Consider the following 20,443-nt stretch of genomic DNA (forward strand, 5'->3'; position numbering starts at 1 on the left):
GAATCTCTTTTGCGCGCGTGGGCGTGGTCAAATTAAAAATAATGAGCAAGCGTTTGAGATACTGGACATCTTGTTGGTTTTATACAAATTACTTAAACAGAGAATATTTGTTTTCAGTTTGAATCCGATCATTTAAAAGTACACACTTAAATGTTTATGGCTCATAAATGTGTGACAAGTATTCGCTGAGTTTTGTTTCAGTTTATAGACGTGCTCAAGAAAAAAAAGTTCACCGCGACGGGGAGGCAGAAAGCACACCCTGTTTATTTTCTTTATTTTACAAAAGCACAATGTTTTGATTTGATTGTAAGTGGACACATACAAAAGTAGAAATATCACAGATTCTTTTTTTATATTTCTTTTTTCTGTATGACCATAAATGACGGAGTAATTTAAGTTTATTGTGCTACAATGTGAAGAAAATCCAGCAAAACCCAGAGGGTTAAGTAGCACTTAAAAATCATTGTAGATCTACGAGTGCTCTGGAGTAATCGTAAATCCCCAAGTGCATCGCAAGAAGACAGAGTTATGAGGTCACCTCCTGGACAACCAGCAGATTACACCTTTAACTTTAATCAAATGCAATGTGATTATAATATAAGGTTATGATTGTACTTTATTGTACACTTTATTACTATTTTTTTTATTAAATTAATGTATAAATTAAATAATTAAAAAGGTCAGAAAACAAAAAAGAAAAATAGAAATAGAAAAAAGAAAAAATTGAAAAAAAATAGAAATAATTTAATCTAATAATTTAAATCAAAATTAAATGATTGAACAAAAAAAGAAATAAAAGATGTAATATGCTTCAAAGACTGGGAAAAATAGGGATGAAAAAAAAAAAATCTGTCAATGGCTTGCTGACTGGATTTGCATTCCGCAGCCCGCCTACCAGCGCGGGTGTAAAGGGCGGAAGCAACGCATGCATAGTGCTTTTAGCTTCGGAGCCGACCGGTTGTGTCCTCTCTGAGTGAATGAGTTTTAAGATTGCATCTATCTTACGCTCTACGAGTCTGCTGTTTCGGGAAGGGATCTCTCTGTGACGGCGTTTCAGCGACCGTGCGATTTCCTGTCTGCCGGCTGCGTCTACACACTGTTAATTCAAAAGCTGTTTTCACAGCTGGTAAACGGTTGAGTGCGCACAGCGGGCTTGCAGTTTCCCCGCTGTGTTGCCGTGTTGGGTCCCTGTGTGCTTCAGCACAATAAAGAGAGTACTTTCTTCCTGAAAGAGCAACACGAGTGAAGATCGCGTCCTTTTCAGGATGACGTTTCACTCGTGTTTTTCTGGATGCGATCGTTTCCTGTCCTCATTTGATGGCCACGTTCATTGTTTCACATGCCTAATCAGTGTGTGAGACTACGTTCGTGGGTGGTTCATATTCTCTCAGGAGTGCATGACCACGTCGGCACGTTGTTCGTCTCCCCTTTTTAAAGGCTCGAGCCGCTCAGCGTGCCGTGTGCCGTCGTTGTCACGGCAACCCAGCGCGCGTCATTCGGCGCTCAAGTTTCAAGTTTCAAGTTTTCACTTTATTTATCCTTAGAAAGGAAATTTAGTGTGCAGCAGGATATCTAAAAACAAAAACAGGATAAGAGCACCACCAGATGCCAACAACATTATAAACACAACACAGGATACACATCAACAATGGAGACATTCCTTCCCCAGAACCAATGACAGAAACCAATACAATACACAATCAGTGTGTTATAATGAACAATGACAAAAAATATATAAAAAAAATATACTATATAAAAAAATTCATAAGATATCACCTAAGTGAATTCAGAGTCCTAATAGCCACAGGGATAAAAGAAGCCCTGGCACGTCTGGTTCTTAACATGGGTAGCCTAAAACGGCGAACTGAGGGGAGCAAATTAAACTCCCCAAAAAGTGGGTGATCAGAACAATTTAAAATGTGGTTAGCCTTACCCCGGACCCGTTTATCATATATATGTTGCAGCTGTGGTAGCTGTACCCCAACCACCTTAGAGGCAACATTTACCAGCCTAGCTAGCTTATGCTTGTTGATCATTGAAAGGCCACTGTACCACACCACAATGCAAAATGTCAAGACTGATTGAATAAAACACTGGTAAAACAAAGTCATCAGAGTCCTACACACGCTAAATTATTTCATCTTCCTCAAGAAGAAAAGTCTCTGTTGGGCCTTTTTACAGGCAGCAACTGTGTTGCTCTCAAAAGATAATTTGCTGTCAATGATGGTTCCTAAATATTTATATTCATCTACTGTCTCAACATTCATATTCTGAATAACAGTTTCTGAAACATTGTGCTGTAATCTACGAAAATCAATAATCATGTCCTTTGTCTTGGAAACGTTAATAGACAGATAGAAGTTGTCACACCACTCAATAAAATCATCAACTACAGGGCCATGCCCATCCTCATCATTATTCAAAAGGCTCACTATAACAGTATCATCTGCAAATTTCACACAGTGCCTATTCTCATACTTACTCCTACAGTCATTCGTATATAGAATAAAAAGCAAAGGTGAAAGAACACAGCCCTGCGGAGAGCCTGTGGAGGTAAGGGCTTTTGAGGATGAAACACCATTTACCCTAACACACTGCGACCTGTTTGACAGAAAATCCAGAATCCAGCCAATTAAATTTGAGTTCAAGTTAAAAAGAGACTGAAGTTTCTCAGCCAACAAGAAGGGCTGAATAGTATTAAATGCTGAAGAGAAATCAATAAAAAGGAGCCTCGCATGAGTTTTTGAGGATTCCAGATGTTGATAAAGGAAATTTAACAATGTAAGTATTGCATCCCCAACACCTCTACTAGGCCTGTAAGCAAACTGGAGAGGATCTAACTGCTCCTCTACCTGCTTCAGTAACTCCTGCTTAATCAACTTCTCAAAAGTCTTCATCACCAATGAGGTGAGAGCTACAGGTCGAAAGTCATTTAAGACCTTAGGGTTCTTACACTTAGCTACAGGAATAATTGTAGAATGTTTCCAAATCTTTGGCACTGTTTGCGTCTGAAGTGATTGAGTAAAAATGACTTTAAAGATCTCACTTAACTGACCAGCACAAGACTTAAGGACTCGACCACTGATGTTGTCAGGGCCAGGACTTTTCCTAACATTAGTTTGTTTAAATAATGATTTGACCTTAAATACATCAATATCAAAATCAAGAATACAATCACTGACCAAATTATCACACATGTGACTGATTTGTTCACTAAAATCACTGTTAGAAAATCTCATATAAAAACTATTTAATTCATTTGCTAGCTGCTCATCAGAATCAAAACCATTTAATGACACAGTGCTAGTGCCTTTGTGTAGACCTGTCATTAGCTTCATTCCATTCCACACAGATCTGAGATCAGACTCACTGAATTTAGACTCAATTTTCCTTTTATACTGGAGTTTAGCCTTTACTATTTCAGCTCGCACAACCTTCCTAATTGCAGCATATGCACTTTTATCACCACTATTAAAAATAGTCCTCTTTTCCCTTAACAGATGTTTCAGTTCTTTAGATGTCCAGGGCTTATTATTAGGATAGGAAACAACTGTCTTAGTTGGGATCACACTGTCCACACAGAAAGAGATGTAACTGCATACTGCATCAGTCAGTTCATCAATGTTGTTGGAAGAGTCTTGAAAAACAGACCAATCGGTACAGTCAAAACAGCCCTGCAGGGCCAAAGCGCTCTCCTCGTTCCACACCTGTACCACACGTGCCTGCACTTTGTCTCTATGTAGCACAGGTCTGTATGTGGGCAAAAGATGCACCATGGTCAGATAAACCTATAGGAGGACCTGCAACAGACTTATAGGCTCCCTTGATAGAGCCATAGCAGAGATCCAATAGTCTGTTCCCCCGAGTGGGACAGGTGACATACTGGGTGAAACTGCTCAGCGACTTTTTACAGTTAACATGATTAAAATCACCAAGAAAGAAGCACGGGGCATCAGGAGAGATAGATTGTAGTTTTTGAGCTACTGAAAAAATGACATCAGAAGCGGATTTTATATCTGCTCTTGGGTGGATAGATCAAGATAGTTGCGCGGTCAAGATCAAGACTCGCGTGCCTCTATGAGGTGAGTCCCTTTGCTTATTTCCCGATCTAGTTTCTCTTCTGGTGCACCAGAAGAGGGCTACTTTGGCGAATAACATTGGTGATCTGAGGGCTACAGTGAGCACGAACGACTCACTCCTCTAGCGCATCGCAAACATGCTGAGACTGTGTTCGTGGGTGGTTTGTGCTCTCTACATGAGAGCATGACCAGGTCGGCACGTTGTTCGTCCTGCCTGAGGGCTTGAACGCTCAGCGTGCCATGTGTCATCGAGGCGATGGCCACGTTCACTGTCTTGCATGCCTGGTTGACGGCCATGATCACTGTTTCACATGCCTAATCAGTGTGTTGAGACTGTGTTCATGGGTGGTTCATGTTCTCTCATGAATGCATGACCACGTCGGCACGTTGTTCGTCTCCCCTTTCTCGTAAAGGCTTGAGCCACTCAGCGTGCCGTGTGCCGTCGAGGCTTTGAATGGGATTTTGGTCCTTCTCATGAGGGACCAAGCATTTCATTCGGGGCCCCAGGTGAGGACAGATGTCGATCGCTACATCGGAGAGAGGGCTGTTATACTCTGAAATGATGCTGAGTTCCTACTGTAATGGTGTGTTCTCAGTACAAAGTCCTACTCTTCGGGCTGGCCCTGTCGCCCAGTGTCTTCACGAAAGTCACAGAGGCGGCCTTTGTTCCCATGAGAGAACAAGGCGTTCGCATTCTCATCTATATCGACGACTGGCTCATTCTAGCTCACTCGCGAGATGTGTTGTGCGATCACAGGGACATGGTGCTTCGGCACCTCAGCCGGTTGGGGCTTCAGGTCAACTGGGATAAGAGCAAACTCTGCCCCGTGCAAGAGGATCTCTTATCTCGGTATGGAACTGGACTCGGTTGCCCGGACTGCGCGCCTCATGGAGGAACGCGTCCAGTCAGTGCTCACCTGCCTCAGGTTCCTTCGAGGTAGGACAGCGGTTCCACTGAAACAATTTCAGAGGCTCCTGGGGCATATGGCAGCTGCAGTAAAGCCGCTCGGCCTGTTACATATGACACCGCTTCAGCGCTGGCTTCACGATCGAGTCTCGAGGGGGGCGTGGCAGAGCGGCACGTTCCGGGTCAAAGTGACCCGCACTGTCGCCAAACCTTCTCCCTATGGCCGGATCCTGTGTTTCTTCGAGCCGGAGTGCCCTTAGTCCAGGTTTCCAGGCATGCTGTGGTTTTCACAGATGCCTCTGCCATGGGGTGGGGGGCCACGTACAAAGGGCATGCAGTCTCGGGTCTGTGGACGGGGCCCCAGCTGCATTGGCACATCAACTGCCTAGAGTTGCAAGCAGTACGCCTAGCCTTGTGTCGCCTCAAGGGGTTTCTCAGACACAAGCACGTACTGGTCCGTTATATTGACAGAACTCAAAGCTTCAGGACCTCAGATCAGCTCTTTGTCTGTTACGGAGGCCAGCAGAAGGGGAAGGCTGTCTCCAAGCAGAGGTTAGCTCACTGGTTAGTGGATGCTATCACCCGAGCATATGAGTCTTTGGGTGAGCCTTGTCCTCCCAGGTTGCGCGCTCACTCTACTAGAGGTGTTGCCGCTTCCTGGGCTTTGGCTCAAGGCTCCTCGCTGACAGACATCTGTAGAGCTGCGGGCTGGGCGACACCGAACACGTTCGCTAGATTCTATAGCCTACGTGTGGAACCTGTTTCCTCCCGAGTACTCGCTACGGCCAGTGGTGCGAGGGAATAGGTTGTGTCGGCTTGCTACGCCACTCCGCGACCCTCGGCCGGATACGTGCGTCTTTTGCTCCGTATGGCACCCAACGTTGGTGAGCCTCGTGAGTTCCTCCATCACCCCTCCGGTGCCAGGCGTGGCGGACCGCCTGGCGCCAGGTCTGCTACCTCTAGTAGGAGTTGCTAGTAGACTGGGTGTTATTCCAGTGGTCTCTACGGTGACCCATGATGCCACGTGCAGTTCAGCCGTGTCTTCCCCTTGACAGACTCATTCTGTCGTCCCTGTTGAGTACGCTCCCACTTCCCTCAGATTGGGACTACCTCAGGGACTGCCATATGTTTCACTACCCCAATGGGTTAGTACATATGTGTATTCCAGGCCTTCCCCAGGCAGGCTGGGCTTCCGCAGTGTCTCCCCATCCAACCCCCCCTGGGGGTTAGGGCACGCTTTTCCAGTGTTATCCAAAATCCACTGTGCGGGTCTTGCGGAACAGCAGTGTGATTTCCTAGCTAGCTCACGCAACTTAATACAAGAAACTGCTGCAGGGTAGCTTAGGTGGGCGCTGGAAGGGGCCAGCACCATGGCGTTTTATTAGGGATCCCAATTCGTCAGGGAACTCCCCCGACTACACGTCGGAGTTCCCAGGACGAAAGGGAACGTCTCGGTTACGTATGTAACCCTCGTTCCCTGAGTTCAGGGAACGGAGACGTGTCGTCCCTTCGCCATGTTGCTGTACCTTCGCGGAGGACTGGACACCGTTCGGCTCCTCAGCGAAAAGCACTATGCATGCGTTGCTTCCGCCTTTTATACCCGCGCTGGTAGGCGGGCTGCGGAATGCAAATCCTGCATGCCAATTTTCATTGGCTCGTTTGAATTCACTCGCAGGCAATTGGTCTCCCTAGCGTGATCCCAATTCGTCAGGGAACTCCCCCGACGACACGTCTCCGTTCCCTGAACTCAGGGAACGAGGGTTACATACGTAACCGAGACGTTTTCTAGCAAAATCCTCCCAGATTTTTTTTGTTTATTTGTATGACTTCCCTTAAACCTGCTGAAAATAATATGTTTGTATAGCTCCACCTCCTCTAAAATGACCTAAATCTCCTCTTTTAAAAAAAAAAAAAAAAAAAGGTATTTTCTTTTTTTTTTGGTTCAGCCATTTTGCTGGTGTCTCCACTCGTAGGTTTGTGCTTTTATAGATTATTGGCCTTGTGGAAAATGCACATCAGGTGAAAACAGTTAGGTTAAACATTTAAAATTGCAAGCGTGTGCTGCAATTACAAGCCATTCTACAAGGTGACATTTCAGCACTTGACAAACGGACAGCAACTCTTAAGTAGCACTTAAAGCACAGCTGCGAACGATCGTGCTAAGTGCATTTTTGTGAAACGCACGTGAAATGAACACGAACGTTCGTAAAGTCGCTCGCAGAAAATCCTCGTAAGTGCTAAGATCCATCGTTATCTGGAAACGCAGCCCAGTTAGTTTTGCTTTCTTTTGGGAGATAATAATGTAGTAAGATGCAAATGTTCCTCTTCAGGGAGACTCCTCACCGCTGCCTTCTACCGCCGGCAGGATCTGACGGCTCAAGCTGGAATCTGTCGCTGAACCACTGGATGGGGCTTACACCAAAGATATATTGTATACACTATCTACTGTACATATTAATCCTTATTCACTACGAGTCTTTATGGTAGAGATGATCTTACCACAGTATCTCCAGTTTACAGTGAGGATTCTTCAGTCCAGCAGAAAACAGCTTCACTCCTGAGTCTCCTAGTTTATTCTCAGACATATACAGTTCTCTCAGGTGTGAGGGGTTTGATCTCAGAGCTGAAGCCAGAGCAGCACAACCTTCATCTGTGACACCACAATTACTCAACCTGTAGAGAACAATGACACACATTAAGCCTATATCCAGAGATAAACATGACACTTGAAAAATAAATAACATAATGCTGTCAATATGAAATATATACAAATATTCATTAGAAAAAAGTTGTTAAATTACATCAGTTAGGATTAGGGGATTCAATATACAGTTTGTACAGTATAAAAATCATTATTTCTATGGAAAATCCCCATAAAACATGGAAACCCAACGTGTGTGTGTTATTGCATGTGTGTGTGTGTGTGTGTGTGTGTAATTAATGTATTTGCAAACATTTTAAGGAACTTGTGTGTGTTAGGACTGGGAGAAAAAAATCGACTCACCAAACTATCGCAATTTTTTGGGTCACGATTTTAAAATATATATTTTTTTTATTCCAGAATCAATATTGATTCAAATGCCATCCATCCATCTATCTTCTACCGCTTATCCGGGACCGGGTCGCAGGGGCAGCAGTCTAAGCAGGGATGCCCAGACTTCCCTCTCCCTAGACACTTCCTCCAGCTCTTCCGGGGGGACACCGAGGCGTTCCCAGGCCAGCCGGGAGACATAGTCTCTCCAGCGTGTCCTAGGTCTTCCCCGGGGTCTCCTCCCGGTGGGACATGCCCGGAACACCTTCCCGGGAAGGCGTCCAGGAGGCATCCGGAAAAGATGCCCGAGCCACCTCAACTGACCCCTCTCGATGTGGAGGAGCAGCGGCTCTACTCTGAGCTCCTCCCGAGTGACCGAGCTTCTCACCCTATCTCTAAGGGATCGCCCAGCCACCCTGCGGAGAAAGCTCATTTCGGCCGCTTGTATCCGGGATCTTGTCCTTTCGGTCATGACCCACAGCTCATGACCATAGGTGAGAGTAGGAACGTAGATTGACCGGTAAATCGACCACGACAGACCGGTACAGGGACCGCATTACTGCAGAAGCTGCACCGATCCGCCTGTCAATCTCCCGTTCCATCCTTCCCTCACTCGTGAACAAGACCCCAAGATACTTGAACTCCTCCACTTGAGGCAGGAGCTCTCCACCAACCTGAAGCGGGCAAACCACCCTTTTCCGACTGAGAACCATGGCCTCGGATTTGGAGGTGCTGATTCTCATCCCAGCCGCTTCACACTCGGCTGCAAACCGTCCCAGTGCATGCTGGAGGTCCTGGTTTGATGAGGCCAGCACGACAACATCATCCGCAAAGAGCAGAGATGAAATCGTGTGGTCCCCAAACCTGACCCCCTCCGGCCCCTGGCTGCGCCTAGAAATTCTGTCCATAAAAATTATGAACAGAACCGGCGACAAAGGGCAGCCCTGCCGGAGTCCAACATGCACCGGGAACAAGTCTGACTTACTGCCGGCAATGCGAACCAAGCTCCTGCTCCGGTCGTACAGGGACCGGATAGCCCTTAGCAAAGGGCCCCGAACCCCATACTCCCAGAGCACCCTCCACAAGATTGATTCAAATGAAATTGCTTTATTTTTGTCCTTGCTTATAGACGAGGTTGACAGAAGTTAGCCACTTTTGTTCCAACAGAGGATGAAATGTGTCGTTATCTATGAGTGTCGTAATATGCATTTCAAGTGGACGCGTGGAAGAGACGTGAGACTGAAAGCACTGAAAAGCCCTCGCGCTGCTCATATGCTGAGAGAGAGATAAGACAGTAGAGCTGTACAATTCATCTTTAAAATACTGTGATCTCCATTCAAACACCCACACGATCTTCTTCAAATTCATCTGTCTATTAAACCTTTGACAAAATCATATCGCAACATTTTAAATCTGTGTTGCCGCTGTCGTCATGAAACAGCTTAAATAGAAGTACTGGGATAAAAGTTTAAAGTTCAAATATAAACACTGATGTCTACAGTAGCGATCAAAATAGAGTAAATCAGCTTTTGATAGAAACAATCGCAAATCACAATTCTAAAAAAATCGCAATACATATTGTATCGGCACCCAAGTATCGTGATAATATCGAATCAGGAGATAGGTGCATCGTCCCAGCCCTAGTGTGTGTGTGTGTGTCTGTACATGTGTGAGCTTACTGTATTTGTAAACATTTTGAGCGAATTGCTTAGAATTATTGAAACTTTAGAGTGATTAAGAAGCACGGATAAATGAACAATAAGGAAGGGACGTGCTTGATGATTTAAAAACACATGAGAACTCAAATCGGCACTCACACAATGGCTTCATGTGCCGCCTGACAGTGTGTTCTGCTTCGTGGCATTTTATGGTCAAATACAGACATCATTTTTTGAACGACTTAACACAACAGTTTGAAAATTCGGGTCACATGACAATGGTAAGTGCTTACAATCTTGTACATTAAGATATGAAGTATTTCTTATGGCCAGTTAGATTGGTATCTGCTGTACTTCATGGATTCATGTATTAAGTCTGAGTTGTTTTTATCTGCACCATCATATTACAGACAACTGCTGGTGTAATTATGCAGCTGTGGAGACGAATGATAATTCCAAAGCAATACATGCATAATATACACTACCAGTCAAACGTTTGGGATCAGTAATATCTTTAAGGTTTTTAAAATAAGTCTCTTCTGCTGCATTTATTTGATTAAAAATCAAAAATAAATTATATTATTCCAATGTAAAACAGCTCTTTTCTAGGTGAATATATAGTAAAGTGTAACTTTCTATTCATCAAAGAATCCTGAAAGAAAATTGTACACGACTGTTTTCAACATTGATAATAATAATAAAGAATGTTTTTTGAGCATCAAATCATCATATTAGAATGATTTCTGAAGGATCATGTGACACTGAAGACTGGAGTAATGATGCTGAAATTCAGCTTTGATCACAGGAATAAATTACATTTTAAAATATATTAAAATAAAATAAAAAACAGTTATCTTAAATTGTCATAATATTGAATAACATTAGTGTTTTTTTGTATTTTTCATCAAATAAATGCAGCCTTGGTGAGCAGAAGAGACTTCTTTTAAAAACATTAAAAATCTTACTGATCCAGAACTTTTGAACGGCAGTGTGTGTGTGCTGTGATTTGGTTGTGGACAGCACTGAGCACAACGATTGAGGAACCAAACGCAGTTTATTGAGAGACAATCCAAAGTCATAGTCCAATAAAACAGGCAGAAGGTCAGAGCTCAGAAAATCAGTCCAAACTAACAAACAAATCCAGAGGGCAAGACAAGAAGGAGAAAACCAGGGGGTTATTCCAGAAAGCAGGTTGTGTGACAGATCCGGGTGTGTTTAAGGGTGAGTAATCGGATAACCTCAACTCTGGGTTCCACAAACAGAGGGAACTTTCAGGGTATGTCAGTAGCCATAGCAGCTCCGGAGAAGGTTCTGTTCCAGGGTCAGTTTACTCCAGAGGTGTTCAGCGCATGCGTGCCCTATTGATGAGGCTCTGTGGCCTGAGAGTTATATGTTCCGTGGCCTGAGAGTTATATCTATATAAAGTGCTGTTAAAACAAGGTCATGTTCATTTTATTATAACATCATTTTATTATGTTGGTTTATTAAAATACAATTTGAAAAGTAGTCCGATTTAAATGATGAAATAACAGTAAGGGACCATTCGGTATTTATGGAATGGACCACCAGAGTAAAATAGGGGAGGGTCATGTCTTTTTATTCTTTGTTGAGAGGAGGGTCATCCAACTTTTTTTAGTCTAGGGGGAGGGTCACCCAACTTTTGTATTCGTGAAAACAGCTAAATTTCAAGGTGGCTTGTTTGGTGCATATGTAGCTCCATGTAGCTCTCTCAGTCTCGACCCCCCATCGCTAGCAGATTGGTCTGACCCAACAAAAATCCAGTTTGGCGCTGTTTGACAGTGCGCGCGCTGGGTCATGCCTTTTTTCACAATCATTTTGGAGGGTCATAGAAAAATGTATTGCTGGCGAAGGGAGGGTCAAGCCTATTTTGACTGTAGATCTCAAAACTCCTCCGCTAACCCCTTAAATAAAAAACGAACAGTCCCTAATCTTGTGAAACATTATTCCAATGTAAAACAGCTCTTTTCTACGTGACTATATAGCAGGGATCGGCAATAGGCGGCCCACGGGCCAAAACTGGCCCGCCAGCAATATTTTCTGGCCCGCCGGATTATTTTGGAAGTGCGTTAGATAACTGGACGACATTTCCGATATTTATTTGTACGTTTATTGTATTTCATAAATAAATACAATAATATAATAATAAATTAAAATTAAATAAAATTAAACGTTGCATTCATATTCTGGGCTCATCTGATTTTTTGTACATAGCATAGCCTACTTTGTTATGATTTTAGTATCATAATGATTAATAAATGCACGCACAATTATCCGTGAACTTGATTTGAACAAATACCTTTCAACTTGTGTGTGCAAAATTCAGAATAATGAATGTGCAGCAATTTGTAGGCTACAAATCTGTAGGCTTGTTGTATCCATTAAATAAGCGCATTTAGTTTCATATTTGTTAAAATATTATTGTTATTTTTTTCCATTTATGTTGATTAATGAAAAGTGAACAGCACGAGTAAGATAGGATGCACAATATCGAGAGACATGAAGCAGGTCAGACATGATTTTGACCACTTCATTACGTTTTGTTTTGTAGAAAGCCTTTCTTTAAAGTGAATTTCGTTTTGTATAAATTGTATCTTAATTTTAATCAATTTTTCATCAACCAAGAAGCAAATATAGCAGACAAGAGGCGCCCGCGCGGTCACTTGCATTGCACGTGAACTGGAGCACATCTGAGTTTCGGTTAAGTTAGGATGAGATGTGCTCCAGTTCACAGACATGAGAAATACATAAAATACACAAAGCTTGAAATATCTTTAAACGAAATAATTCAAAACGAAAAGAAAAAGGATACTTATTATGTAATCCATGATGTGCATTTCTCTCTATAGGCGCGTTCTCTACAGAGATGGCGATCGTCAACTTCATCTTTGCAGTCGACACTGTCAGAAAACAGTTTTTAATAAAAATCAATGCACGCGTCACCGGATTTACAAATGCACATCTTGCTTGTTGCACGCACACATATTATGTCGAAATAACGAGATATTATGTTGAAATAACATTATTATTAATAATACATCTTTTAGAATATTTGATTCAATGCTGAATGTTGCGCTTGTTCAATTTAATCAAATTAAAACTTTAATTGTGATCATTAAAATAATTGAATATTAAATATTTAGTGGCCAAGTTTTGCTCATTTATATATATATTATATATTAAGTAGCGATAGTTCATTCTAAGTTTACTCAAGTGGAAGAATGTGCTAATAAACTTAAACTATGCATTATATTCTATATTCTATTCATTATATTTTCTGGACGAAAAAAAAAAAAAAAACAGTCCTGCACAGACCTCCTTAAACCTTAGGTGTGTACAGATAGAGATACAGATACAGATAGCTTTTTACTTTTTGAAGAACACGTTTCTCCCAAAGAGAATTTAGGTCGCACATTTGGATTCCAATAATTTTGGAGCAGACTTTCACAATATGTGAAATATATACGTGTGTGTCCCGAATAAATAATAATAATAAAAAGGAATAAAGTTCAAAAGTCGGACTGTAAGCTAATGAGGCATGATTGCTATTCGATTCGATTGCGATTGCTATTGAAATGGGAGGTGAGACAGAGTTCATTAAGAGTATTTAATTTGTATCCATAGGCCTACTCCGTGTAGCTGGCCCGCCATCTACTGGCAAAAAAAAATATTGGCCCGCGGCCAAAGTTACTTGCCGACCCCTGCTATATAGTAATGTGTAACTTTCGATTCATCAAAGAATACTGAAAGAAAATTGTACACGACTGTTTTCAACATTGATAATATGTATAAATATAAATATATATAAATGAAGATGACTTGACTTGACTTGACTTAAAACGCACAAGGATTACATGTGGAGTCCCATGTAAGTGTATGACCTTGTATACGTGACTTGACAAAAAGTAATATGTGGCTGATGTGTATGACCGAGACAGAGATAGGCAAATCTAACGAAGTGTTATTTATGGCTAAGACATATCTCATTTGGCCTAGAGAAATAATCAGGACTATAAGGAAGGAAGGATCCTCTCATTGTCACACTCTGCAGGCACTTTGTATGACTGTATGACTGCTGACCTTTCCTTGCAAGGGAATAAATAATCTGTAAAGACAATTGGTACATGTTTGTCTCTTATTCAGTAATAGAAAATTGTTTGCCACAAGTGTTATAAACACTCACTTCCAGCCAATGGTCGTACACGGGTTAATGATATCGTCGTGAAGCGACACAAGTGCATTCTGAAGCTCACACGAGAAGTGACGCGGAAGAACAGATGAGCGGCATTCCTGAGAGTTTCACAATTCGCTTATATCACGCTTCAGAACGTGCTGACGTTTAAGTCAAACATGAACTCATGAATGCGTGTGTGTGGGTCGGAAGCAAAGGTTTATATTATAAAAAGTTTTAAATATTTGTATTTCTTACACCTATTGTTTCACTTCAGAAGGATTGATTCATCAGCTGGGGTTTATGGATTACCGTCGTGTTCACTTTGTGTGGTTTTTGAATCCACTTGCATTACATGGACTCCCAGAGATGGATTATTTGCTTACACTACAATAAGGTTTCATTTGTTACACACTAGTTGACTACAATAGTTAACATGAACGAACCATGAAAGATTCTTCACAACATTTATTAATCTTAGTTAATGTACATTTCAACATTTATTAATACATGTTTTAAATCAAAAGTTGTACAGATGTGTCCATTAAGAATGTGCATCACAGGGAAAGGGATTCGGCGATTCGGCCCGTAGTGAAGTTCTCTGGCACATGACGTACATCACCAGTAGGGGGCAGTCCTGTTTCTTTCTCAGTTATAGCGTGCACTGAAGACAATAATATGCAACTATGTGTTAAAGGAGAACTTGGCAACTTTTTTAACTTAATAAAACTGTCTAGAATTCATTTGGATGGTTAAACAACCTGTTCTGGTGATATTGGTGACTTTCCCCGCTCCCCCCAGCGTTCCCAGGCGGAAAACCAACCTTGCAACTTGGGGACTACCGTCCCGGCAAGATAGAAATTGGAAGTCTCGTGAGAAGCGAGAACGAGAACGAGAACGAGCGCGAAACACGAATTGCTTTACGGCAATTCGACATAAACACACACGCATGTATGATGTATTACCAGATTACCCACCTCGGTAGACATAGCTCCACACGATACAGTTGGCTTGCTCCGATCAAAACAAACGCACATGAGCAGCGGTAGAGAGGGGGAGGAGGCCGCCGCAAGTGAGTTTTTTACGACCGTGTTGTGAAATATACGCCCCCCCACAGCTGTAGGGGGAGCTCGTGGGGAAAACATGCGACAACAAAAGGAAAAATCAGCGAAGAAGTGACTAGAGTTCGCTAGAGTTGCCGAGTTCTCCTTTAACCGCTCTCTGGTGCGTATTGGCAGCAAGTGACGAGCTCATAAACACATTTTTGAGTAGACTATATTGTTTATGAACAGCTCAAATAGAAATAAAATATTAATGATTCAGTTATTAATGGTTTTTGCATGCTTGTCATGGGCGTTTGTAGCATAAAAGGGTGTTACAATAACTTTTTAGTGAACTTATAAGTGCAAATATCCCGTCCCATTTTAGCAACCCTTATTCCCACATTGTAGAATTATTCACACTGTGAATTCATTTCTTTGACATTTAAATTACCTATAAAAGATCTTTTGCAAGGACACAATGACGAAAATGTGACTTATGTAAGCCTAAAATAAAATGATATTGCATTTTAATGTGTGTCTTTGCCACAGACATGAACTGTTCAGACACATTATGCTTTTTATTCTAAATCACTCACTCATTTATTTTAAGTAGCAGAAACCTCTGTCAAATAATTCTGATATTTTAATAATATTGTTCAGTCGTTGGCCACTTAAAAGTACAATCTGTATTTTATTTTTTCCAGGGATTAAAAACTACTAATAATAATAATAAAATCCCCCGGTTCACTCCGAGCAGAATCAGTCCGATTTTAACGTTTCTGTTCCTGTGTTTCTTCTGTATTATTAACGTTCTGAAACCGGTTTGATTAGAAAAAATATAGATTATTGACGTTATTAAAAAAAGAATCCTTACGAAAACAATAGGGCCTTCGCCCTTTCAGGGCTTGGGCCCTATTGTTTTCGTAAGGATTCTTTTTTTTTTTCTTCATTATTTTTTTTTTGTTGACTTTTTGCCACTTTTGGGGCCCTTAACATGCTCAAAAACTCTTGAAATTTTGCACACACGTCAGAACTTGCGGCCATCAGGGCTGGGCTGAAGTTGGTACCGGGGCGTGGCAGGGGGGCTCGACAGCGCCCCCTGGAATGGGGTCCGAAAACTTGGTCCATAAATCAAACACGCTTGCATGTAATAATATGAAACTTAGTACACATATAGATCTCATCGGGCTGAACAACTTTCGTGCTCTAAGTTTTACACCAGCCCAACAGGAAGTCGTTATTATACGTTGTTTGGAAAACGCATACAATGGAATGTGAAATACTCCTCCTAGGGAATTCATCCGATCGCCACCAAACTCGGTGTGAATGAAGTTAAGACATTGAGGATGAATTCTTGCGAACGGATTTTTGATATCTCGAACGGTTTGGCCGTGTCGAGGAAACGAATTTATGGCGAATAATGGGACAGGAAGTGTGTTATAACTTCTGCATACATTAACTGATCTTGATGAAACTTCCGCAGTGTGTTCGTTGTAAGAGGCCGATCACATGGATGTGACTATTGTGAGTCAAAGTTATAGCGCCACCAACTGGCAACAGGAAGTTTGCCACTTTCAAAATGCTTTGAAATCACCCTCTTATTTTTACCCGATTTGCTTCAAACTTTATGTGTATAATGTAGACACACGGCAGATGTAGACCTGTGAAAGGATTATTGATATCTTAGATACTGTTGCCATGGCAACGCATCAAACTTTAATATTCTTTTTTGATGCTTTTGAGACTCTTAGCATGCTTGAAATTGGATGAAACTCGACAGACACATCACATTTATTAGTCAGTAGACATGTGCAAAGTTTCAGAAACGGGCGTGGTGGAATGGCTCAGTAGCGCCACCTTTAGTCAAAAATGGGGGCTTAGTTTTTCCTAGAATCACAAAACTTGGTACGTATATTGTTCTCATCAAGCCGGACAACTTTCTAATTTATAGTCATTAGCTCCAACCAACAGGAAGTCAGATAGTTTGGTTTGAATGAGGATTTTCTGGAGAATTTTCTCTCTCTCTCTGTGTGTCTGTGTGTGTGTGTGTGGGGGGGGGGGATTTGTCTATTCCATTTAATCTTTGTTTTTCAAGGTTTCAGGGGCTTTTGGGGCCCTTAACGTGCTCAAAAACTCTTGAAACTTTGCACACAGGTCAGAACCCGCAGCCATCAGGGCCGGGCTGAAGCTGGTACCCGGGCGTGGCAGGGGGGCTCAACAGCGCCCCCTTGAACACGTTCTGAAAACTTGGTCCATATATCAAACACGCTTGCATGAATTAATATGAAACTCGGTACACATATAGATCTCATCGGGCCGAACAACTTCCGTGCTCTAAGTTATTAGCTCCGCCCAACAGGAAGTCGGCTATTATGGGTTGTTTGAAAAACGCTTGCTGTGGAATGTGAAATACTCCTCCTTGAGAATTCATCCAATCCCCACCAAACTCGGTGTGCATGAAGTCAAGACACTGAGGATGCAAAACTGCCGACAGATTTTTGATATCTCAAACGGTTTGGCCGTAGCGAGGAATCGAATTTATGGCGAGAAAAGAGAAACACGAAGTAGTATAACTTCTGCATACATTAACTGATCTTGATGAAACTTCAGCAGTGTGTTCGTGGTAAGAGGCCGATCAGATGGATGTAACTATTGTGAGTCAAAGTTATAGCGCCACCAACTGGCAGCAGGAAGTGTGTCAATTTCAAAATGTTTTTGACAAAAGTGGGGGGTTTAGTTTTACCCACAATTACAAAAATCAGTACGTATATTGTTCTCATCGAGCCGGACAATTTTATAATTTACAGTTATTAGCTCCGACCAACAGGAAGTCAGATATTTTGAATGTGGATTTCTTTGCAAAATCATCCTCTGAATTTTTACCCACTCCTCTTAAGTGGTTTATTTTATTCCCACCAAACTTTTTCAACATGATGAAAATACATTAAAGATGCTAAATTGTAAACAGATAATAAATATCTCAAAAGGTTTTGCTATGGCGAGGGATTAAAGTAATGTCAAAAAAGGAAACACTAAAAACCTCCTATCTTCTAAAAATGTAATTATACACCATTTATTTCTATATAAAATTATACAAATATCAGAACTAAACCCATTTTATTCTTTTTTTTTCAATTTAATAATTGTTTATTTATTTTGTTACATATATATAATGTATATATATATATTTTTTTTGTTACTTTATATATATATATATATATATATATATATATATATATATTAGAGCCCGACCGATATGGATTTTTGGGCGCCGATGCCGATACCGATTAAAAAAAAGCCAGATACCGATATATCGGCCGATATTATTTATGTGAATATTATAATACAGTAGCAATATTATTTATGTGTATTATAGTACAGTAAGTTTGGACACACTTTACAATTGGTGTGTACAAACTTTTGATGGGTACTAGAGCCCGACCGATAAAGGATTTTGAAGGCCGATACCGGTACAAATATTTGTTGGTTTTAAAATCCGATATTCCGATATATCGGACGATATTTTTTATTTTTTTTCAGAAACGCGCAACAAAACATTAACAAATTTCCCTAACATTAGTTATTTGTAGTTATTTATGAGTTTTAACTAAAATAATATGATAATGCATTTTAAAAAGAAACTTGTTTCTTTTATTGTCACAACAGAACAGAGGAACATCAAAATATATTAAAGTTCTGATAAATAAAATGTATAAAAATACAAACTTAAGATTTTTTTTAAGACTAAACGTTTAGTCCTTTGAACAAAAACAACAATTTCACATTCAAATTGACAACAAATTCAAATTGTCATAATTTCCTCTCTCAAGTTGTTTTTTTCTTCTGTTGAAAATAAGTTATTTGGATGAATGTGGGTAACCAAACAGTTGATGTACCCCAGTGACTTCCATAGTATATTTTTCTCCTTTGGAAGTCAATGGGGACCAGCTACTGTTTGGTTACCCACATTCTTCAAACTATTAATATTAGAAAAATATTAGAAGGAAATTAATACAGTTGGAACAACATTAGAGTGCCTGTAAATAATGAGATCATTTTTATTATTGGGTGAACTATCCCTTTAAGGACAAGCGGCAATGTGTTTACAATTGCTACTGTCTCTTTAAGAGCTGAGCACGACACGTCTAATGTACACGCATTTGACAAGCAGATTTTCTCTCAATTTTGCCTTCACTTTAGACAACCGACTTTGTTTATGTAAATCTTGTGTGTATTTAACAGTATTAGCAAAATAATACTCGAAAGATAACTTAGTCCAGTATCCAGGCGCTGATAGAAAGGCTTTTAGTGCATGTGAGCTTCACATGTACGCGCTGAGAAACGCACACGTTAGAACAGCACATCAGCATTTAAAATTAAATGTTTAACCGACAAAGCATTAAAGCACATGCACATTATGAACTTTTGTGAACTGCAGTGTTAACATTTTATGTGAATATAGCCTACGTCGCGTTGTTCCGCTTCACTCTCGGCTTATTTAACCGCAGCAAAACTGGACATGAGTCACGAATTTTGTCATCCTTATTTGAGTTAAGAGAACTGATAGGGATGTTCTTTTAATTGTTATTCAAGCAATGTATGTCTCGTGAGTCGTTACCAACTCACCATGAACACACTTCACCGATGATCTCACTCGCGGTTCTCTCTGCCCGACTCTGGCTGGATCAGCAGGTTGCAGAATGTGTGGCGCGTTATACACGAGTGTTGCCAACAGGGACGGTGTAGAGTGCCCTCTGGTGGACAAACTATACAACGCCAACACTCATAACATGGTTGAAGGGTGTTTCGTCCGTTTTTATTTTATTTTTGAAATATTCATTTATCGGCCGTTATAAATGCCGATACCGATAGTTTTGAAAATGCCTAATATCGGCCGATAATATCGGCCTGCCGATATATCGGTCGGGCTCTAATATATATATATATATATATATATATATATATATATATATATATATATATATATATATATATAGCTGCGAGCAGCGATGGAGGGCCCAAGCCGGTGACACCGCCACCCCGGTGGCTTTAGTGTAACTAAAGGCACCAGGGTGGCGGTGCCACCGGCTTGGGCCCGCAATCGCTGCTCGCAGCTATATTTTTGTTTTTGTACTTTTTTTGTAGCATAGTTTATAATAATAATAATAATATTTAGGCTATAATACTACTAATAATAATATCTCTATTTTTTTTTTTTTTATGCCATGCCAGCTTCTATGGATATATATTCAAGGCGAGAAACAGTTTTTTTATTTAAATAAAACTAAACAAGATGCCAAACAAATTCATTTAAAGTGAAAAAGCCTACATTTCTCATTCGGCACGAATCCAAATGTTTCATTATTTGCGAATCAAGCTGAACTATTAGGCCTATTATGTAGGCTAAGCTTTGTACTTGGCATTATTGACGTAAAATATCATCTTTCCCATATAACAGCACAGTGATGCGGTGGTCACGCTAAACGTCACAGATTATATTACAGACTATTCAAATTGAGTGGTGTAACATTTTATA

General features: G+C 40.9%; 1 protein-coding gene across 1 annotated transcript in view; it reads right to left on the reverse strand.

Annotated features, from left to right (window-relative positions):
• The window catches only part of LOC307161790 (NACHT, LRR and PYD domains-containing protein 3-like), a gene marked incomplete at its 5' end in the record, with an annotated part of 44,024 nt that overhangs the window by 13,897 nt on the left and 9,684 nt on the right, over positions 1–20,443 (reverse strand). The window contains one exon of the mRNA XM_079876734.1: positions 7,486–7,659. Coding sequence (XP_079732860.1) covers positions 7,486–7,659 — 174 coding nt within the window. The remainder of the gene's footprint in view (positions 1–7,485; positions 7,660–20,443) is intronic.

Source organism: Squalius cephalus (genome assembly GCF_949319135.1).
Source record: "Squalius cephalus genome assembly, chromosome: 7".
In the NCBI taxonomy this organism is placed as follows: domain Eukaryota; kingdom Metazoa; phylum Chordata; class Actinopteri; order Cypriniformes; family Leuciscidae; genus Squalius; species Squalius cephalus.